The sequence below is a fragment of the Barbus barbus genome (genome assembly GCF_936440315.1).
Source record: "Barbus barbus genome assembly, chromosome: 26".
NCBI lineage: Eukaryota > Metazoa > Chordata > Actinopteri > Cypriniformes > Cyprinidae > Barbus > Barbus barbus.
This window is the reverse complement of record NC_136754.1, coordinates 3,035,904-3,060,785: the sequence shown is the minus strand read 5'-3', so window position 1 is coordinate 3,060,785 and position 24,882 is coordinate 3,035,904. Positions and strand designations below refer to the sequence as shown.

Below are 24,882 nucleotides of genomic sequence, written 5' to 3'. Positions count from 1 at the left end.
GCTATCATTTATGAAGAGCCTGTTTCTGTCGAAACATTCATTAAGAGCAAGGCTTGGTCCTGAAATAAATGGTGTTGTTATCAGTCGTGGAGAGATGCATTATTAAAGTGGGGTGACACTCGATTCGTCTTTGCTATGGGATGAGAGTCACCCCAGGAGCAAAGAACAAATCAGTTATTCGACACAATACTCTGTCTTTATCTCTATGGAATAAACACACACATCATTACACACACATGACAGTTACAACAAAGGTGTCACCCGCTTCTCACTACATACAAGTGTTTTGTCATGTAATTAGACTGTAAAAGACAGTAATGGACTGTGAGTTAGTGCTATTATGCCTCTACCGCTCCTCTCTGCTCCCTACATGAAGTGTTTTAATGTACAGTAGTATGAAGCCTCTCTGTGAGGGTTTTGCAGTGATGGATTTGAGCCAATCCCAGTTTTGACTGAACTACAGTATATGTTATATATTTTATATTTATATATTCGCCTTTTGAGCGAGCCGTGGAAGCATTCACTTATTCTGCTTTTTAGCTTTTGTTAGCAGAGCAAAAATAGAAATAAAGGAGAAAAATACAATATTGTGTCTAAAATGTAAGCTACTCATTAACATTTTGTTTATTGAACTGTTGTATTAATGCAATTTAATATTTTCTCTCTAACTCTGAAGAGCAGATGCATTCCTAGTGGTTCACTTTGATTGAACTTTACCATGTCTTTGGGCATGCATTTTTTTAACTAACTTGTAGCATATCATAATACTCTCACTTTTAACTAGCATGCATATTACTGCTTATTATAACATATAAAGCACATATGAATGCCTTATTCTGCATGAACATATCGTTAAGAAGTCATAATTCATAGTGACCATATATAATTATTATTAACTCATTAAATATATACTGATTAAGTCATTTTATTAATATATTTCTGTGTATATACTACTGTTGAATAAAAGCAATTCCAGACTTGCAATTGTGCTGATGGTATGAACATTTATAGCCTATATACCCAACAACTGCACTCTTGCTTGTGTGATATTGCTTAAATATAGGCCTACTAAAAAAAAAAAAATATATATATATATATATATATACAGGTCCTTTTCAAACAATTAGCATATTGTGATAAAGTTCATTATTTTCTGTAATGTACTGATAAACATTAGACTTTCATATATTTTAGATTCATTACAACACAACTGAAGTAGTTCAAGCCTTTTATTGTTTTAATATTGATGATTTTGGCATACAGCTCATGAAAACCCAAAATTCCTATCTCAAAAAATTAGCATATTTCATCCGACCAATAAAAGAAAAGTGTTTTTAATACAAAAAAAGTCAACCTTCAAATAATTATGTTCATTTATGCACTCAATACTTGGTCGGGAATCCTTTTGCAGAAATGACTGCTTCAATGCGGCGTGGCATGGAGGCAATCAGCCTGTGGCACTGCTGAGGTGTTATGGAGGCCCAGGATGCTTCGACAGCGGCCTTAAGCTCATCCAGAGTGTTGGGTCTTGCGTCTCTCAACTTTCTCTTCACAATATCCCACAGATTCTCTATGGGGTTCAGGTCAGGAGAGTTGGCAGGCCAATTGAGCACAGTAATACCATGGTCAGTAAACCATTTACCAGTGGTTTTGGCACTGTGAGCAGGTGCCAGGTCGTGCTGAAAAATGAAATCTTCATCTCCATAAAGCTTTTCAGCAGATGGAAGCATGAAGTGCTCCAAAATCTCCTGATATCTAGCTGCATTGACCCTGCCCTTGATAAAACACAGTGGACCAACACCAGCATCACTGACTGTGGGTACTTGACACTGGACTTCAGGCATTTTGGCATTTCCCTCTCCCCAGTCTTCCTCCAGACTCTGGCACCTTGATTTCCGAATGACATGCACAATTTGCTTTCATCCGAAAAAAGTACTTTGGACCACTGAGCAACAGTCCAGTGCTGCTTCTCTGTTCAAAAGTGGCTTGACCTGGGGAATGCGGCACCTGTAGCCCATTTCCTGCACACGCCTGTACACGGTGGCTCTGGATGTTTCTACTCCAGACTCAGTCCACTGCTTCCGCAGGTCCCCCAAGGTCTGGAATCGGTCCTTCTCCACAATCTTCCTCAGGGTCCGGTCACCTTTTCTCGTTGTGCTGCGTTTTCTGCCACACTTTTTCCTTCCCACAGACTTCCCACTGAGGTGCCTTGATACAGCACTCTGGGAACAGCCTATTCGTTCAGAAATGTCTTTCTGTGTCTTACCCTCTTGCTTGAGGGTGTCAATGATGGCCTTCTAGACAGCAGTCAGGTCGGCCGTCTTACCCATGATTGCGGTTTTGAGTAATGAACCAGGCTGGGAGTTTTGAAAAGCCTCAGGAATCTTTTGCAGGTGTTTAGAGTTAATTAGTTGATTCAGATGATTAGGTTAATAGCTCGTTTAGAGAACCTTTTCATGATATGCTAATTTTTTGAGATAGGAATTTTGGGTTTTCATGAGCTGTATGCCAAAATCATCAATATTAAAACAATAAAAGGCTTGAACTACTTCAGTTGTGTTGTAATGAATCTAAAATATATGAAAGTCTAATGTTTATCAGTACATTACAGAAAATAATGAACTTTATCACAATATGCTAATTTTTTGAAAAGGACCTGTATATGTATGTATGTATGTATGTATGTGTGTGTGTGTGTGTGTCTGTATATACATATATATATATGTATATATATATATATATATATATATATATATATATATATATATATATAGTAATAAAACATGGCTGATAATAATGTATATTTTATTTATAACTGCAAAAAAAAAAATATATATATATATAGTGCAATATAGTGCATTTTTTGTTTTCCTGTGGTGTAGACCCCTGTGTATTTTGGTCGTTTGTCGCTGTCCTTGGTGCTGAAATCATGTTACCGGTAAAGTGTCAGTGAGTGACGACTGGTGAACAAAATACACTTCAAGTGTTACAGAAGAAAAAAAAAAAAAAATATATATATATATATAACGTCGACAGAACAACAGAAACACAAATAACTTTGAAAGAGAACTTAAAAAGAAGCTAACTGTATATTAATAATAATAAAACATTATTGTTGTTGTTGTTAGCTATTGTTGTAACATTGGTTAACTGTTTTCTACAATGTTGTACTAATGGACCATTTGTCTCAGCGGAAGCTAATACTTACTACTAGCCTACTAACAAATATATCGGCCTATAGGCTATATAAATAATCGGCAGCATTCATAAATCAAGAACAGTATTTTATTATTTTTTTATATTTCACTTACATTTGCATGTTTATGGCGTGCAAGGCCAGTAATCTGAGTTGAAAGGAAACATGCTGAATGAACGCTTCAAGGATGATGCGAGCCTTACATTACAAATCAGAGTGAACAATAGCGAGAGAGAGAGAGAGAGAGAGAGAGAGAGAGAGAGAGAGAGAGAGAGAGAGACGACTCAGCTGAGCTCATAGGGAGGAAGAGATTTGGAGAAAGCTTCTTAACCTATTTTAGAGGCATAGCAAAGGTGATTTTGGTTGGTTAGACTCGTATCGGTGAGAGCTTCGCGCTCGGCTGATATTGATTTGGTATTTTTGTGCGGGATATGATGTGACAGAGGAATATTCCAGCATCGCTGCTGTGAGGATGGCAGGACGGACCGGTGGCCTTTCGGATCGCAGCTCAAATGCCGCTTTGTTCGCCGTCCAGACGTGGATTGATATTTCGTTCATGTGCATCTGAATTCAGTCCGTATAAAGACCAAGAGCGCAGCTCTTCAGCACGCACCGAGTCCACGGTCTGGAGGTAAGATCCTCTGTATCTATAATATTCCGACAGATGCTCGTGCATCCTGTGACTTTTAAACACTTTGTCTAATTGAATGCACGACACGTGCACTGCTGTTTCTCCTCATGCTTTCACAACAGCGTGTCTTTCTACCTGGAACAAACTGAAGGAGTAATGCACTTGTGCGCCTATTGTTTTGATGCATCACTCATATTGTGCATTGAACTCTGGTGTGCAATACTGTAAAATCAGCATCATTAAGGCCATTCAGTGTAATGTATAATCATCCACATGGAGAAGGAGACAAGGAGAGCATTTGTATGATATGTAATCTGGTACTGAGGCAAATCTAATCTGATTTCTTAAGATCTAACTCGTTTATTTGGTGTCACATGGAAGGATAATTTTGTACTATTTTCACAAAGATACATGGAAGCAAAGAGCAACATATTTCTTAAACTATGCATTAAAGTCTATTATTTTATGTTCCTGCCTAACACTGTTTCTGAAAGCTGGTTGATTTATAACAGTTAGTGCAAATTAATGAAAACTTAAAACTCACTAGCATAGAGAAAACAACAGTTTGAGTGCATGCAATGCAATATGTCTGTTGTTTTGCACTGTGAGACTCTGAATATATCAAGCATAAAGGAAATCCATGTGGCAGAAATCTGGCATGGAACTGGAAAAATGAAATGATTACAAACTGTGTCATTTAGAGATAGACTGATTTAACTGCATGGCCAGGAATTGTTGTCGGTTACGTATAGATAGATAGATAGATAGATAGATAGATAGATAGATAGATAGATAGATAGATAGATAGATATTTGTGTGTGTGTGTGTACTGTAAATATACTGTGTTTATGTATTGTAAATTTGACAATTAAGTACAAAAAGTGGCCAGTAACAATTAATTGAATGTGAAATTTTCTTGTAAAACAAATGTCAATAATCTTTGTTTTATTTACAACTTTCTAATTTTTCTCTTCTTACACTTATTTTAACAGTGTATGTATGATGTATACACATACAATGTGTGTGTGTGATAAAAATATTGAATTTAATTATATAAATAAAAAAAACTGGTGTATAACCAATTTTCAGTCAAAACATTCCTAAATTGAACAATTACAAAGAAACAGCAAGTAACACATTGAATTAAATGTGAAAAAAAAACAGAACTAAAGTAGTATTTTCTTGTTTTTTTGTTTGTTTTATTTACTATGTCTATACATACATATATATATTTTTTTCATGATTTATTACATGAATATAGAACAGTTCTGTTTGTTTTTGTACTTTCTGTTGACCCCAGTTTAACACTGAATGCATTTTGAGCAGGTGTTTTGAAAAGATGCCGTGAATATTGGCGATATTGGTTAAAAGACATATTGGAGGTGGATTTGAGATGCAGTTTCCTCCCTATTCTTCAGACAGCTGTGAATGGCATTGAGCTCCCAGAGCTGGAAGCTGAGCTACAGGTGATTCAGTGAGGATGCCGGGTTCCTTTCAGGCTTATCTGACTGTACTGACTGAAAGCTGAAAGTCCAGTGTAGAAGCACAAGAGCACAGTGTCACACTCGCATGAGCGTGCAGCGAATAACAGAGCAGCGATCGATAAAATCAGCCAGCGAGACACAGCACACGTGTGGATCCTGTAATGTTACAACACCCAGCATGTGTAAAGAACAATGAGCTTTGTGCGGGAATTTAAATAGAATATACTGGGCTTAAAGATATTAGATATATTTAGCAATAAAATGAAGCCTATTTTAGGACTATTACAGTATTGTTACATTATTTTGTTGGGAATTAAATAAGGTGTTCATTCTCTCTCCCAATTCTTGTTACTGTAATGCAAATAATTGTAATTCAAAAGGTGATCAGATAATAATAATAATAATAACAATAATAATATTAATACCTTATGCAATTATTTTTCCACTGTCTTTAATTTAGTGCTGATTCTAAAAACGATGTTACTGCAATTTGTGTTGTACCCCACCAAAAATATCGTATTACAGTAATGAGAATCTAACGAGAATTCATTAAATCTGTCATTCTTTCTCCCTGTTGGCTTTACTGTATTGCAAATGAGTCTCATTTTTATAATTGTAATGCAAATAAATAAATCAAATATATAGGGATAAAATAATATTAATGTTTTTTTTCTATTGTAGTGCTATTTAAAAAACAGCAAAAATGTACACAAATATCTTGTATTACAGTAATGTGAATTGTTATAGAGAATAATAAGAATGACAAAAAAGTAATGTCTAGGTACATTATGGTAATGGGAATTTCAAGTGAAATCTGTTTAATTTAATAATTAATAATAATTTAATATTCACAAAAACAGTGGCACAGTGCCATAAATAGGCTTTATTTTCTGAATGCAAAATATAATTTCTCATGACTTTGGGGTGAAATGCAATATATTATACTAAAAGATATTATATATACAATATAAATAAGCTTATTTTAGTAACATTGTAGCATTATTTTCTTGAAAATTGTTTATTCTTTCTGCCAGTTCTCATTACTCATAAGTCTAATTTTCATAGTTGTGATGCAAAAAAATTAAATAAAATATATAATGACAAAATAATAATGATATTAGTACATTATGGTATTAATTTTGCACTGCCTTTAGTGCTGTTCTAAAATAAAATCTACTGCAATTTGTTTTGTATGACACAAAAATACAGTATTACTGTTATGAGAGTCTAATGAGAATCATTATAAAGAATAATGGGAATTACACAACGCCTGGATGCATTATGGTAATGAGAATTTCAGGGAAAATGTTCTTAGTTTAATATTCATGAAAATAATTCCACAATGCCAAATAGGCTTTATATCCTATAAAAGCAAGAATATAGTTTCTCATGACTTTGGGTTGAAATGCAAACTGGACTTGTTTTCATGAGATTCGTTCTCTGGTTCCCACATTGATTTGCATCTCAAAAAGTTTTCATATTAGTGGATATTGTTGCTCCTCTGACAAACACACACACGCACATATTGATCTGTGCTTAGAGACCAGAAAAATCGATCAGAGTAAACCGTATCTGTACACGCCACTGCGATTAAATAACAAGCAGATGTGTCTATCCATTTGGACCATCCAAAAATCAGAGTCTCTGGCTAAATTGGTGACACGCCAGAAATGCATAGGCCTGGAATTGATTCGGAGACAGTAGGTGCGGGTTTGGAGGCTCGCTGGGACTGTGTGAGTTCACTTCTGATGAGAAATGATAAAAGACTACGGGGTGGAAGTGTGTTTGTGTCTCTGATTACTGCCCTCGTGTGCTGTGATTGCCAAAACACACAATCACAGAGGATCAACACATCGCAGAGCATAACAATTTACATGCTTTTGTGTTTCAGTTCAACACACACACACACACACACACACACACACTCACCCTCTCTCTCTCTCTCTCTCTTTAGAAAACATGTTTTTTTTCCCCTTGCACTTCACTTGCAACCTTACAGAAGATGAAAAGTGTGGAGTCTTAAAAGTCTTAAAAGGATTCTGGTCATACATATGCTAGTCTGTAGATATGGCTAACATCCATCCTTCTGAGACTTTTCAGACATTTTATGTTCTGCTAGGTTGAAATTGTAGGTCTGATCACTTTAGAAAGGTACCAGCGCACTTCGCATGAACATCGCATAATTTGTGGCATCATTCATGTCTGCAGCTCAAACGAATTACTAACATTTCAAACTTAATTGCCAGGAGTTATGAGATAAAACTAATTTATTAGAACGGTGGTAATCAACTGAATGTATAAAATATCAACAATTGTATTAATCTTTTTAAATGTAATCAAATTTTATTTTATTCTATTTTATTTTATTTTTGCACCAATGTTTACTTTAAAAAAATAAAAAACCTGGATGAAAATTTGTGATATTCCTAAAAAAAAAAAAAAAAAGATTTATTAGACAATTATTAATAATAATAATAATAAATAAATACTTCAAATAAAAATTAATTATATATATATATATATATATATATACACACACACACACTAATATATATGTGTATATATATATATATATATATATATATATATATATTTTCTTTTTTTATTATTTGTAGTATTTATTTATTTATTGTTATTATTATTATTATTATTATCTATTTGTCTAATAAATCTTCTATTGTATATTATGAATATTGTTGACTTTTTGATTAATTGCTTTTGTAAGTCACTTTAATTCAAATACAAATTATTATTATTATTATTATTATTACTTTGAGAAGTACATTCTACTTCTCAACATTCTCTAAATTCTATTTCTCCAGTAATATATTCTATCACAATTGTACATCACATCATGTACATCATCATAGCACTAATAATAATAATGCTTATGGCACATTTGATTCAAGGCAGATGAAAGGTGGTCCACTGCAAGCATTTAATGAATGAATGTATTTCTTTCTTTCTCCCGGTTCACTTTTACCCCTCTGTTAATCTGTCCTTTGTTTCTTTGTCTCTGTCTTGTTCCTGAGTGCCGAACGCTGCTCTCGGTCGTAATAGTGCCTGCAGGCCTTGCCTTCAGAATCCAAACCCTGTGCTATTGTTTCCATGACAACATGGGAGGCATGTCCTGGAGGGCATCGCTGTGTGTTTGCTCTCTCACTCACACACACGTTTTCTCTCTTATCTCTTCCTGACACGCTGAATCTGATCACTTCAACTCTTCTCATTTAGACTCTAGTTCTGCTCTTACATTAGAGCTGATGAATGCTCGTGTCAGGTGACGTGATAGCTGTGATTTATATAGCTGATATGGGTCAGTCGTAACACTCCAAGCTTTTAGCTCAGCCCATTAAAGAAAGCACTCCTGGGAGCACATTACGTTTGAATATGATGTTATACGAGGCTGACAGGTGCAAGCGTATGGAGTTCATTCATTGTAATCATGACACATTCAGATCTAGAGGTATCTTCAGCTTTTAATATTAAGACTGTAAATGTGACCGAAAACTCAAGAGCATGATGTGTGTTCATAGGGATAAAATGCAGTTTATATTTGTTTAACCAATGTCTTTCTGAACTCGTAATATATTCTGGGTACGTTAGGACCATTACAATTGTTTGTAGAACGGCATTATTTTTTTATTTAGAACATTCTGAAGAATTTTCTCCTACAATTTCTTCATCGTAAAATAATAATAATTTAATAATACAATTTTTGTATGTTTTTGAAAGAATAAAAGAATTAAACAAACAGTAATATTGTGAAATGTTATTACAATTAAAAAAAAAAATCTATTTTGATTTATGTTAAAATATAATTTATCCCTATGATGCACAGCTGTATTTTTTCTTCAGTGTCACATGATCCTTCAGAAATCATTCTAATATGCTGATCTGCTGCTCAAAAAACATCTTAAAATATTACTGTCAATGCTTAAAACAGTTGTGCTGCTTCATGTTTTTGTGAAGACCATGATAATATTTTTCAGGATTATTTGATGCGTATAAAGTAAAAAAAAAAACCCCAGCATTTATTTGAAATAGAAATGATGAACAATAGTGTATATATATAAAATAGTATTGATACACCATGATCATTTATTTTTGTCACTGACATTGAATTTCAATATTTGTCCTTGAGAATATTTAATATTATGCATATTTAAATATAATAATGACTATTAAAAATGATTAAATATTATAATCTTTTAAAATCTTTTCAAGTGAAAATGCAATTATTTTATTTAATCATTATTTATCTTTTTTCCTTTAGATTTTGTGGCAAAAATATGATTTATCAATAATTCTTAGATTTTCTAGGAAAAGGTATACAGACAAATAACAGCTCCACAGTTCATATACGATTGTTCTGAGCTCACATTTTCCTATTCAGAGCAACACATACTGTAGAACATTTCAAGTACAGCTTTCCCAGCACAAGGACAGTCATCTGTCTACACGCTCTCGCTCAGGGCCAGAATCCTGAATGAAGTGCTATTTCACGAATCACCCGGTTACATACAGCACTGTAGATATTAAACCCTCCGAGCTGCTCTCAGACAAGAGCAAACAAAGCGCTGGCTGCTCACAGAATCGACCGTTACTGCATTCAGCATCACTACAAACTATAAACCAGAGTGTATTAGCTTGTCAGATCTGTACAGGCCTTATAGCTCATCCAGAGCGAACAGAATTATAACCAGGCTCATGGCAGTAGAAATATCTCTGAAGCAAACTGACATTTGTGCTGTATATCATCGAGAAAACCCCTAGACACAAGCTGTACGCTGAAGAATGATGCTCCTTTGTTTTCTTTTTTGTAGTAGTTTGAGAAACTGATGGACTGAATTTGCTGCAAAACAGTATAGATTGTAGAAATGCTTTTTTTTTTAAGGGAATGTGTGAATGCACCATTTGTTTAGTCTCTATTTCTTTGTCTGTTGGCCTTCAGCCTGATTGACGGAGTTCTCAACAGTCCTCTCGCTGTGTTTAACAGTTCACTGGAGGGAAGGATTATCAATGAATAATGATATAAGTTCAAGTCTGTTTCTCAAAGCATCATGAATCAAGTGGCTTTGGAAGACTTGAAATATTATAAGTCATTTGGACCACTTTTATGATACATCTGTGGTGCTTTTTGTCTTTTATGAAGCTTGAAAGACAACATTTCTCCATTTGGGTTCCACAGGACAAGTAAAGTTTGCCAAAGACATGAGCGCAAATAATGACAGAAGTCTTGTTTTTTTTAACATTTTATTTTATTTTAATTAATTAATTCATTTTATTTATGATTAAATTATTATCTTGCTGTGTTTTTCTATTTAAGCTCCTCTACTAGAAGCTGGATGTTGCTTGCAAAATAATAATAATAATAATAATAATAATAATAATAAACAATTAATTCATTCAGACATTATATTTTTTATTTATTAAAATGTTATTTTATGTATGTATTTATTTATGTATTTTGTTTATTTATTTAATCAATTATTTATTTATTAATTCATTCATACATTTAATTTTATTATTTTATTTTATTGCATTGTATTTTTAAATCCTCTACTAAAAGCAAGATTTATGTTGCTTGCCAATAAAAAAATAAATAATGCAATTATTTGGCCATTAATTAATTAATTAATACATTTTATTTTCTATTTTATTACTTTCTTATTTTGTATTATTATTTTTATCCTCTACTATAAGTATGATTTATGTTGCATTCCAAAAAGTAAATAAATAAATAAAAATAAATAACAGCCAAATTAACTGCCCATCAATGGAGAAAAGTCTCTTTTTTGATCTCTTTGGTGTCACAAATGTGTTATTTTTCCATACTCTAACCACTTATGGTATTTTAATGATTCAATCAATTTCAGATGGACTAAGCAATCTCTGGCTACATTTTATTCCCACTGAATATCCTATTTGACTATGTCAGTCTGTTTATCCAACCGTCTGAGATATGACATCTGTTGAAACTTCAAAATCCATCCATCATTCCTCCGTTTTCCATTCTCAACACACTCTGCTGTTGTTGGAGAGAAATGCAGTGAATTCCAAATACGCGGTTTCACGATAATGCGGCGTGGAGCCTCTAAATATTAAATTCTGTAGATGTTCCCGGTGCTTTTAAAGGATCTCATCTGGCAGAATCACTTCAGAACCAAGACGCACATGTAAGAGAGCACCGTATCTCACAGAACATCGCCTTTTCAACACTTCACGGCTGCTTCCTTTGGCTTGCAGATGTTTGTGAGGCAACACACGTATCAAAAGAAAGGCGCTATGAGCAAAACTCATTCAGAATTTCCCATTTCCCCCCTTTATTCTGTCCATTGTGATTTCAATTCTCTTTCTCCAGCATCAGGAGAATAGCGTTTGAGTGCAGGACACTGGACTTGAATAGACTGCCATTTCTCGGCTGATGTTTATCGTGTCTTTCTCCTTCATGCTTTGAGCAGATATAAAGGCTTATGTGGGTCATGTTGCATTAATCGAGCTCGCTGTCCTCTCAAATACTCTCTAAATTAAGCAACAGGCATAAAATATTCACATTTGCTCATGGTTCATCACTCAATGACACATTTAAGTACAGAACAGCCCAAATGTATCACATCAACATCGAAGCCAAACGAAACAATTCATTGTTATCTGTCCCCGCAGAGACAATCTCTCTTTCTTTGTGCATTATTATGTCTTTTTTTGAAAAATGAGATGTCGTTTCATATTTAAAGTTGTGAGCATTATTTAGGAGCTCTAGATGCACTCGTATCTCAAATCCGCATTTCCAAATCGCCTCGTGTCGCTTTTGATCCCTGTGCTTTGGACCTCTAAATCTTTCAGAGCTGATCTTTTTCAGTCACTACTATGTTTCAGAGGCGTCTGTGAGGCTCTAAGCTCTGAGACAGATGACTTAGAACTGCTAAACACACACAGAACTCTGTATTGATCCATTTTGTGAGACATCAGGCTCTCGGCAAACTGTCTTTCATTCGGAATTTATCTAAAACAGAGCAGCCAAAGAAAGAAAGAGTTGTAGATTCAGAAAAAAAAGCACAAAGGATGCTATTGCTGGCAGGTACAGAGAGGTCTAGTATTTCCTGTCTTGTTTTTCCTTGTTGTTCTGTTAAATAAAGCACAAATCAGGTTTGAAATGCCTTTCACTGAGCCCTAAGCAGGCACCACAAGTTTCTAGTAATTTGACTGTCCACAGTGGAAATGTGACACAACAACAAAATCACTGTCAGTCAGAGTATATCTGATGTTCAGATGTTTATTTTTATGTATTTGATTTATTTATTGTTTTTATTCCTTTATTTAATGGTTATTGCTGTATACAACTGTATTTAAAATATGTTTTATATATTAAAAATCAAATTAATACTTCTGTTCATATAAACAGAAGTATATATATATATATATATAATGTTTAAAATTAGATTTTTTTAATTGTTATAAAATTTATATTTCAAATAAATACTTTATTTATTAATCTATGATAATCAGCACAATTATTTTCAAAATTGACAATAAGAAATGTTTCTTGTGCAGCAAATCAGCATATTATAATGATTAATAAAACATCATGTGACACTTAAGACTGGAGCATTGATACTAAACAAAATCATCATTGCATCACAAATTTTAAAATGTATTCAACTAGAAAAATAGCTATTTTAAATGGAAATAATATTTAACTATTTTACAGTTTTTTACTGTACTTGTGATCAAATCATGAGCTTAAGCGGAAAACCATATGTCTACAGACTATTAAATAACCAGGTTTAATATGTAATGCAATTTTATAAACACAAACTAATAGATAGGATTATTTTAAAATGAATCTTGGGTATATACACCAAGGTAGACTTTCTAACACATTTCCAGCAGTACGGTCCAGCCCTGAAGCACATCCAGTCCAGTATGCTGTAAATCTGGGACCAGGGGGCCAAAATGCACGTCTTTGTTCATAACTCTTATAATCCATGTCTTAATGAAAAGCTGGGGATTTGAGATGGATGAGGCGAGTGGAGCAGGCTGAGGGTTTGATCTGCTCTCCCGGGAGAAGCGTGCAGTGCTCGCCGGCCAGTGTTTGGTGTTGTGTTTCATATTCTCTCAAAACAGAAGAGAGATCCTGGAGGTAGCAAGTATGTGCACCTCAAGTCTCATGTTTAATTAACCAAAGCCCACCACAGATTCTGCCTAAGAGACTGTTCTGTAGAGACTGGCAGGCAGGAGCGAGAGCTATCCATCTTTCAGACATTTTTTTTTCTCTCTCTCTCCTTATGTTGACTCTACTCTTACTTCCCTTTCTGCTCAGCAGGATTCAATTTTCCGATCCACTTAAGCGGGATTCTCATGCGTTACGGATCCGATTAGCTCACACGTGCATGCGCTCTTTTTGTCTCTCTCTCTTTCTCTTTTGGACAATTATTCTGCTGGTTTAACTGCAACCCGTCTCTCTCTTTCTTCTTTTCTCTTTCCTCTCTTTTGCCCTAGTTCTGCCGCCTCTTTTCTATCATTCCCTCTTTCTTGTTTCCGCAGTTCTTTCTGAGATGAATCCTCGTCAGCTCTCTGCGGTGTTGGTGCTCATGTTGGCCCAGCTGTGCGCGACTTCTATCGGTTGTCCTTCTGGGTGCCGCTGCTATAGTTTGACCGTCGAATGTGGATCCATTGGGCTCAAAGAGATCCCGCAAGGCATCACACACGGGACACAGGTCAGTTGCGCAAACACATGTGGATGTCCGTAGGTGGGTCGTTCTCAAAATACTGTATTGGGGACAAACATTTCCCTTGACATGTCACAAAAAAAGAACCTTCCACATTCATGCAATCTCTTCATCCCATAGAAGGTTCTTTATAGTGGAAAAACTTTCTTAAAATGTTTGTCACATTAAGAAAAAATTAAACTGAAACATAAACTTTCACTGAAACTTGCACTGACATTTCCTTGGGGAAGCAAAAATGGCATCATTGTGAAACCCCCCTTTGAAAATTTAATTTTTAAGAGTGAAAGGCATCATTTTGTAACATAACCATTTATTAAATACATTTTGCAATTCACATTTATATAAAAAAGTTATATTTTTTTTTTTTACAACTTATTAAAAATTATATACTTCTTAACTAATGAAAACACTTCAAATATTTGTTTTTCCAAACTGTAATTATATATATATTTTTATTATATTTAAAAATGTACTTGATAATGTGTCTTTGTTTTATCTCAATTAAATTTAACATTTAAATTAGATTTTTCAATTCTACATTTTCATTTTTGACCCCATGTCAAATATATATATATTTTTAATAATAATAATAATAATAAAAATAATAATTGTTTATTGTTATTATAAATGTTATAAACAATATGGAAAAATACTCCAACATCACAGAATCAAAAATAGTTCCTACAGTGATTTATAAATTTTTCAAATTTTTAATTGTTTTAATTAAGATCGGTAATTTAATAAAAAATTATACGATTTTTAATAAATATTCAGATCATAAGAATGATTTTCATGTGTTTTTGGTATTTATCGTTATTATAAATGTTAAAAACAACATGGAAAAACACACTAACATCATAGAACGTCAAAAACACTGCCAGTGTCAACGTTTCTATAACATTTAAAATGATTTATACATTTTCTAATTATCTAAATTTGAATTATTTTAATCAAAATAACTAATTAAATATATAAATAACAATATTGTTTTTGGTGTTTACAGTTATTATAAATGTTAAAAACAATATGGGAAAAAATTATAGAACTTTACAGAATGTCAAAAATAATGTCATTTCAATTAAAATAAATAGGCTAATTAATAACAACATATTAAAATCATAAGAACTTAATCATAAGAAATGTTTTTGAAAAAGGTAATTTACATTTAATATACTTTTTTCTCATTTAAATTAAATAGATTTTTGTCAATCAAATGAAACATCATGCAAATTAATAAAAATATTTTTTTCAATGGGTCACTGGTGTCATATTGTTTATATATATATATTTTTTTTTTTTTTTTTTGAGAAACATGATCAGAAATAATCAAGATGATCAGAATGATCAGAATAATCAAGATTTATAAATACTTTTGAAAAGTTACTTTACATTATCTTTTATGGGAGAAAACTGGGCTGAATTCAAAACTATAGTTAATATAATTTTCAGCAGTTTTTGATTGATCAGTAGTCAAGTCAAATCAAGTCAAGTTGACCCTGTTTACTGCAGTAAAGGTTTTTGGTCTTACTGTGAATGATTAAACAATTTTCTTTTTTTTTTCTTTACAGACTTTAGTAAATAAAAACAAAAGTATTACATTAAACAAACTAGCTCACACCTGAACTCACCCACATATAAGAGAGGAACACTTGCACTACTTTCCATCCTGTCCCATTATTTATTTTTTATTCTGGTCATCTGGCCACCCTGGCCTAAATAATAAAATGCTATCTTCTTTTGTTTGTATCTACACCTTGACCCACAATACAGCAAACCCAACATTAAAACCATAGATCATAACTTCAGATGCTGGGGAATTATTCAGTAAATCACCCTGTGGACCCTATTTGCATGTTTCTGTATCTGCTCCAGTCACATCACTAACATTACTGCAGCTCATGAATATTCATGAGCCGACTCGCATAAATTGCTCAATTGACCCGTGTAACCTATGCTTCACAAGAAATTTGCTTCGGCTCGGCCCGTGTTTGATCACAGACAATAGCTTGATAGAAATCAATTAGAAAATGAATCAGTGTAATATGTTGCATCAGTTAAATGAGTGGAGACAGGCCACTCAGTTGTTCTGCTCTTGTGAAAGCCTATTAAAGCCCTTCTGATGCTGCTAATTGATTTGTTTGCATGATTAAGGCTCAATGATAGTCAATCCAGAATTGTGCAACACTTCCAAAGCTTCGTATTGATCCATTTCATGTTAAAGAGAACCTTCTTTCCTCTGCATCCACCTGGAACACAGTGAAGAGGAACAGTTAAAGATACAAACACTTTCTTTTGTGGCTCAGCTGCAGTCTCTCGCTGCTGTCACTGATTAGGACAGAAACACAAGTCAACATGAAGGAGACGGATGCTGATTTTATTACTTGGCACACCAAAACCAGAACATTATAATCACTGAAGCTTTCTATAAAATGAAAGGGATGCAGATAAAGCTTTTTTTTTAAGTAACTTCTATTTTTGAACTAAATGATCATTAGACTACAACAATAACACATAATAATACTTCCATTATTAATAGAATTTAAATAATTATTAGACTACAATTAAGCATAATAATAATGATACTACTATTAATATAATTTATTATTAATGACAACAGCATTAACAATATTAATAATATGTTATTATTACAACATTTATATTTTATTACTGCGATATTGATAATCTTACTATTAATATAATACTAATTTCATTATGAATATTATTATTACTAATAATAATAATAATAATAATACAAATAAAATAATTATTATGGTTTCCTACTACTACAACTAATAATAATAATAATTCCATTGTTCATATAATTTTAATTATCATTAGACTACAACAATAATACAAAATCATGATAATTATAATTCCACTATTAATATAATTTATTATTAATTAGATGATTAATGACAACAGCATTAATAATATGTACAATAATGATAATTATATTATTAATATAATAATTTCATTATTATTATTATTATTATTGTGGTTGTTTTACTTTCATTATTAATTCCATTGTTAGCGTATTATGTGTCATGTATTATTTATGTACTTTATAATTCATATTATTATTAATGAAAACACCTTTAACAATAATAATACTATGTACAATAATACTTGAACTATTAATAAAAATTAAACAACAATACTAATACTAATTCCATAATTAATGTAATTTAAATGATCATTAGACTACAACTATAAATATCAATATATTTAATAAATACGTGCTGGGCAACAATTAATTGCATCCAAAATAAACGTTTTTGTGTACATAATATATGTGTGTACTGTGTATATTTATTATGTAAATACACACACATGCATGTATATATTTAAGAAAAATATGTTGTGTTTATATATTAAATATATGTATATGAATATAAATGTAAATACATGTAAATATTTTCTAAATATATACTGTATGTGTGTGTATTTATATATACATAACAAATATACACAGTGCACATATATATTATGTTCACAAAAACTTTTTTTTTGGATGCGATTTAACATTTACATTTATTTACATATTATATCTATATATTATATATTGTATAAATATAAATATCAAATATTAATATAATAATACTAATGACTAGCATAGAGTAGCTATTTTAAAGCTAAAAAGTGTGAATATTGGTAAGAAATACTGGTTAAACTGACTATCTCTATAGTTCTTTCTGCTTAAAATCCTTTAATGTTAGTTTATTAAATGAACCATGTCACAAACCTGTGTTAATGTACTAATATTTTGCCATGGAATCTGTGTCCTGTCCAGACCATCTTTCTACAGGACAATGCCATTGGACAGATCCGTCAGCGGGATCTATCTGACCTCGGGCAGCTGCACTACCTCTACCTGCAGAATAACAGCATCTCCACGCTGGAGGCCGGGGCCTTCAGAAACCTGGGTCTGCTTCTGGAGCTAGCGCTCAACGGAAACCGCATCCACCTGATCACAGCTGAGGTGTTCCGCGGCCTGGACCACCTGCGCATCCTCTACCTCGCAGGAAACCAGATCACCAGACTCGAGGACTACACCTTCCGCGGACTGCAGGTAAAAGGACAGTCTGCGGCATTCTGGCTGTCAAAATATACATTTTCAAATGTTTTAACATTTTTTTAACAATTAACATATGTTATAGGAGAATCGATGTGCAGCATTAACATGACATATATTATTTTTTTTTTATTAATGTTAATTTACATCACACTGCTTGAGTGTTTCTAATACAACGGCTGAGATGGGAACAGCAAATTTGACGTCTTTCTGTCTTCTGACCAACTTAATGAATCTCTAGATATTTTCTCCATCGAAACACTACCGTGGATTTTTATTTTGCTTTTGGGGTAAATGTTAACACAGAAATAGGCCTAATATTCGTTTCTGTTTCCAATTACCACTATAGAAGGTCCGTTGAGTTCAAACTAAATTCAAACGTATCTTCATAACATTGTGAGAATTTTTGAACTACTAGATCCATAATATTGCTGCCTCACTAAAAGGATTTTTAGAATGTTCCAAATATTTGCTCAGCCTTTACATAAGTTTACGCCAAAGTGTGCACGTTTCATGAGAGTAGAAGTGAAGCAGAAGCCACAGAAAAGCAGTACAAAAATTCATAAAAGTGCTAAATTAATAGGGGCTTTTTCAGCAATATGCTAATTCGATAGAGACACTGAAGTGAAAATAGATGACTCTGCATAATGCTAGATTGCTGTACAAAGTGTGTTTTTATGATAGCTACGATCATGCCTGTAGTAATAATCGTGATGGAATGCTGATTGCAGCGGTTGCAGGAGCTGCATCTGCAGGAGAATGCGGTGGAGGTGCTGGGAGATCAAGCTCTGGTGGGTCTGTCCTCTCTGGCTCTTCTGGACCTGAGCAGGAACAACCTGAGAACCCTGAGTCCCGCTTCACTCAAACCCCTCGTCAGCCTGCAGGTGCTGAGGGTCACAGGTAAGGCTTTCATATTAGCCAATATCACAAGAAATCTGAAATAACACTACCATTTGGGGTCAGTAAGATTTTTTATAAATAAATTCATGCATTTATTCAGAATTCTGCTTTCAATTGATCAAAAATGACAGTAAAATACATGTTAAAAATTTTGTAACAAGGTTACAAAGGATTTCTGTTTCACATAAATGCATTTCTTTTGAACTTTATACTCATTGAGAATTTCTAAAAGAAAAAGATCACAATTTCCACAAAAATATGATGGAGCACAACTGTTTTCAACACTGATAATAATAAGAGATGTTTCTTGAGCAGCAAATCAGCATATCAGAATTTTTGCTGAAGGATCACGTGACACTGAAGACTGGAGTAATGATGCTCAGCTTTGCATCACAGCAATAAATTATGTTTTAAACGGTATTCAAATAAAAACTGCTTTTTTAAATTGTTATAATATCACAATATCGCGGTTTTTAATGCATTTTGATCAAATAATTCATGTTTAAGATTTTTCTTTTAAGAAAAACACATGCTAGATTGTCTTATAAATATTAATTAAGAAATGTTTCCATTGGTAGCTCTGCCAGGTTAAGTAAACTAATTAATATTCATGATCCAAACTTTCATGATAAAAAGGTCCAGTGTTATATGAGTTGCATGGCCTGCAAACATACCACAGTGACATGGCATTTAGATGTCAGACCAGCTTTACTTTTTCTCAAATATTTTTGCACAACAATTCTGTTTGAATAAATATTTAATAATGCTGTATTTTGAGAGGCTCATGTTGCATTTGCTCTTACAGATAACCCATGGCGCTGCGACTGCGCTCTGCACTGGCTGCGCGGCTGGATAAACGAAGAGGGTCAGAGGCTATTAAGCTCAGCCGAGCGCCGGATGCTGTGCGCCGAACCGCCGCGCCTCTCCCATCTCAGTCTGGTTGAGGTTCCCACAAACAGCCTCATTTGCATCCCACCCATAGTGCAGCTGGAGCCCAGCCACCTGACGGTGCGTTTAGGGGAGAGTCTCCGCGTGTCCTGCCAGGCATCCGGATACCCGCAGCCACAAGTCACCTGGAGAAAAGCCTCCCATGGAAAAGCCCAGCTGTCTCCCAGAGGTCTGGTGCAGGAGGTCGGGATGGATGGAGATGCCAAGAGCGGAAGGAGGTTAGTGACAGCCAGGCCTGGTGGAAAAGGAGGGCCGGCGAGTCGTGGGCCGGTCCGAGGAGGGACCGATGATGGAGGCGACCAGGAAAGCTTTGATCCTGACACGGGAAGCGGGATGCTGTTTCTCAGCAACATCACGGTGGCGCATGCCGGGCGCTACGAATGCGAGGCCTGGAATCCCGGCGGAGTGGCGCGGGTGACTTTTCACCTGTCGGTGAACATGTCTTCGTCTTTGTCCCGCTCAGAAATCTGGCCTCGACTGCATTCCTCGTCTTACTATCACCCTTCTTCGGTGGACGTGAGTCAGGAGCCGATTTATGAGCTTGAAAGCATGGACTTCAACGCACTGGGAACCGCGACCCAGACGGCCATCGCGGTGGGAATCTCTCTTTTGGCATTGACGGCATTGTTGCTTCTCTGCATGATTTACAGTCGCCACCGCCAACGGCAGAAAGAGGAAGGTGGATACGGCGCCAGCAAAGAGGAAAGCATCCTCTACGTCAACGACTACTCCGACGGTCCCACCACATTCGCTCAACTTGAAGAGTACCGGGACGAACGCGGCCACGAGATGTATGTGTTAAACCGTGCCAAACCGGTGCTGCCTCCCCCGTCATCCTGCAACCAACAGGGGTCGACGCTAAAGGCCGGTGAGTGCATGCTGACCCCAGGCCGGGCCATGGGGATCGGACCCCGCAGGGCTCCTGCAGAAGGAGGAGAAGGACCTCCGCTTGATCCTGAAGGGTTGTTCATGAACCAGAGCTTGCTATTTGACACGCAGATCGCTTATGAGATCCACTGCTGAACTGGATCCCTGGATAGACTTCAAGGCTCTTGCCATCGGATGCTATCCTGCTGAATTTCCTTTCGTTCTGAGAGCACAAATGCAATTTTTTGCAGAAAAGCATTGAAGGAATAACAGATTTTAAAGCTGCGGTGTGTAGTTTCAGTGCCACCAGATTTGAAAAAATGTTGTCTGAAAGTCAAGGATGTGGTTGAGTCAGTGTTGCTACACTTAAAAATAAAAGTGATACCAAAGAAGAACCATTTTTGGTTGCCCAAAAGAACCTGTCAGTGAACAGTTTTATAAAATACTTTTCTTTTTTTTTTGGTCTGAAGAACATTTTAATAATCTAAAGAACTTTTTTTTTCATTATATAGAACCTTTTGTGCAATGAGAAGTTTAAAGATTCTTTACTGGCATCTGTGGTTCCATTAAGAACCTTTAACAATCATGGAATATTTTCATTCCACAAATTGTTATTTATGGCGAAAAATGTTCTTTAGAGTATTTGAATTTTCTTCACATAAAGAGAAAATTGTTCTTTTAAGAACTAATCACTGAAAGGTTGATTCTGGGAACCCAAAACTGCTTTTTCATTTGCATTGCTACAAAAAACTTTATTTTTTAAGCGTGTATATTGTGCGGCTCAAACAAGCAGAGAAATGTTACAAACATCGGTGTTTACTCTCTTTGGGGAAATCAACCTACAAATGGCTAGTTATAATCATCTCTGGGATTGCACACAGCAGCTTTTAGGGAATAGTTCATCCAAAAATAGTTACCATTTGCATTGTTTGAATGATTGTTTTGTTCTGTAGAATCACAAATGGAGATTTTTCTGAAAGCCTTAGTATACATTTTAAGGTTATTTAAAAACATATTCCATTTTCCATTCTGCATATTTAACTAGTTTTCATTTGTGTTGCACAGAGGAAAAGTAAAAGCATATGGGTTTGGAAAATCACGTGATTTGTTTTGTAATTGGTATAATTTTAAAAACATGTCAAAATGCTTTTGACAGAAAAAATATTGCATTTTTCTACAGCGATAAGGGTGCTAGGGAAAAGAGAGAAAAGATAGTTGTAAAGCATGACCGCAAAAATAGATCAGGAAGAAAATGGATACAAAGAGTGAAAAAGTGTTTCCAAGAGTAGTCCAGTGAAATAATTCATTGGATGTAGGCTAGCATTGAAAAGTTTGAGGTCAGTGAAGACATGTATAATATTACAAAGGATTTCAATTTCAAATAAATGCTGTTGATGACTGAATTTTCATTTTTGCATGAACTATTCCTTCATTAACAGTGCAGGTTTTTGCTGAAAGCAAATTCTTATGGAATGAGAGCTGTTACCTACCTTTGAAAGAAGAGGTTTCATGAAACTACCAAAAACTGATATTTTTTGTCTTGTTACTGTGAAATGAAGTGATCCAGGCTGAGGGTTTGACCTCCTGGACAGGGACTGAGGACAACAGCAAAGGACATTTGTCGGGACGTCCCTGTGTTCAGCGTTGTGTGTGAATAGCTTAATGTCTTTCTTCTTGCAAATGCTGTCTACATATTTCAAGTATCCTTTCTTTTCTGATGCATTCCTGTGTGTGAACGGCAGGCAGCAGAAGAGAATGAAACCTGCTGTAAACAAGAACCAAAAGCGGGTGGGAGGTTTGTTCACTACAGCCTGGATACAAATGAAGTAGTCGCATCTATTTCCCGTCTGAAGCTCGTTTGCTCTCCTCTTGACCTCTGTTGGAATAACACTGTGAATAAACAAACAGGACTCTACATTCACAGATAGCTTTTGTAAGTTATTAGGTATGCCAGTTTCTTTCATATAACAGTATTGTTTTTGAGAGTGAGTATTTTTTCCTCTTGGCTTTTTTTCTTCCCCAGCATTACACGGACTATTGAGTAGTGAACACATCAGGGTAAACTGTATAAAAGCATTCATTTCAGCTTGTGGGAACTTCTCAAGGTGTTAAGCTTCTGCTCAACAATACAATAGTTTGTGTATTTCTGTCAAATGTATATCAAATATCAACCTATTTTATCTGAATAAATTATGGCTTTATTTGCGATTTGCTGTGTGTAAAAGGAAAAGAGTGAAAGTGTGACAGTCACCAATACTCAAATGTAAAAGACAAAACAAAGCTGCATTAGATTCACTACAAACAGGGTTACTATAGTAGAGATTTTAGTCATTTTGTTGTTTGTCATAAGATTTGAATGTCTGTATAGTTTCCATTAATTATTATTTAAGTTATTTTAGTACAGAAATGTTGAGTTGGCAATAAGCTGAAGTGAAAAAAAAGTTTCAGTTAAGTTTATTATTTATTGCAAGGAACTGAGTTTGTTTTATGGTTACACACACACACACACACACACACACACACACACACACAGAGACAGTAATATTACCTTGAATGAGAGCCATGTAGACATTATGTATTAACATTTATTATATTTTAATTGCAAATCCATTAAAATATTCCTTTATGTATTATAGATTGAAGTACATTTCACAACTAAACCTTACACAAACAACAATAAAAATGCTAAAATATATAGCAGCTTAATAAAAAAAAGAACGGTTCTTTATGCAAAGACAATTATTGAGTAACTGAGTAATTGAAACCTGATTTTAAGTCAGCATATTTTTGGGGTTTCTCTGAAGTGGTGTAACTACTCGTAAGCTGTGTCGGTGTCTGATGTGGGAAAGATGTTTCAGTTTTGCTTCTCATATCGACTAAGAATAAAAGTAGAAAAGCAGAAGAAAATGTACCTCTGCAAACATGCAAACTAATAAATAGGTGAAACTTTTACAGATGTGTCAAGAATCTTAAGGGTAAAATAATACTGCATGCAACACTTAAGTTCCTCTTTTTCTTTCTCACATGAAATCTATTTCGGCTTTACAAGAAACTGTGCATGATGTTAAATAGATGAAGATGCCATTACTTAACATTGTAATATCCATAATGCGAATGGCCAGATATCATTTGTTATTAGTGAAGTTTCGGAGTGCTGTAGATCACATCCTCTCGTTCAGTAGGAGGGCTCTGAGAAGGATTTGATAAAACACAAGACAGAGTGAGATCAATTTCAATAAGTCAGTGATTTAAAGCATTTCTACAGATAATTTCATAAGATCAAACAGACTACATCATAGTTTTGCATAAGGAAATATAGGCTATCGTTTATGGGCATTAGTAGTATCAGCAATGTAATACTTACAATGGAGACCTGGTTTTGTTCACAATCTTCTGCTTTCTTGAAGACCACGGTATCATACGCGACAGTCATTTGACATTCTGCCTGTGAAAGAAGAGAGAAAACACAACTTTAAAAGATCATGGAATGAGTGTTATGCAGTGCACAGGCCCATTAACACCAAGAAATTAACATTCAACAGACAATAACGTTCCGCGGTTAAGGATTGTCAGGTCTGCGGGAGAAAAATCCACCCAATTGATAATAAAAACTAGGCCAAAACTAGCCTAATCATATTTTTTCCTAGGGTTTCCCCTCCAACAAATTTGTCCTTGAGAGATAGTAAAGAGTCAAAAAGGAGCCCAATTCCACACTAAAACTCCAGACTTGCCAACATTGTGAGCACTCTTTCAAGTCCAGTGGATTCTGATTGTTGTTATCTTTGTAATTGTGGTGTGAAATTATTCTCATAGAACATGTATTCTCATAGAATAAGAACGTTTTCTTCCGTGGTGAGAACGGGTCTTTAGTCTGACGTAGACATTTTAAGGCCTAAACACATACCACAGAGCAGACGTCTGGTCCTCGTTTGGACAAAGCCGCATCTTAAAACAGGAAGAATCGTATTACAAAACCACAAGAAACCTTAAAAAGTTTCTCTATTCAAAATAATATACAAATGAGGTAATGTAATGCGACAGTGCAATAACTC

General features: G+C 34.6%; 1 protein-coding gene across 1 annotated transcript; it reads left to right on the top strand.

The window, feature by feature from the left end:
* Positions 1–3,495: 3,495 nt before the first annotated feature.
* Positions 3,496–23,037, top strand: lrrc24 (leucine rich repeat containing 24). The gene is made up of 5 exons (XM_079378388.1): positions 3,496–3,827; positions 13,859–14,031; positions 17,834–18,112; positions 18,847–19,015; positions 19,821–23,037. The coding sequence occupies exons 2-5, from the start codon at positions 13,870–13,872 to the stop codon at positions 20,984–20,986; spliced, it is 1,776 nt and encodes a 591-aa protein (XP_079234514.1). The 5' UTR covers positions 3,496–3,827; positions 13,859–13,869; the 3' UTR covers positions 20,987–23,037.
* Positions 23,038–24,882: the final 1,845 nt, after the last annotated feature.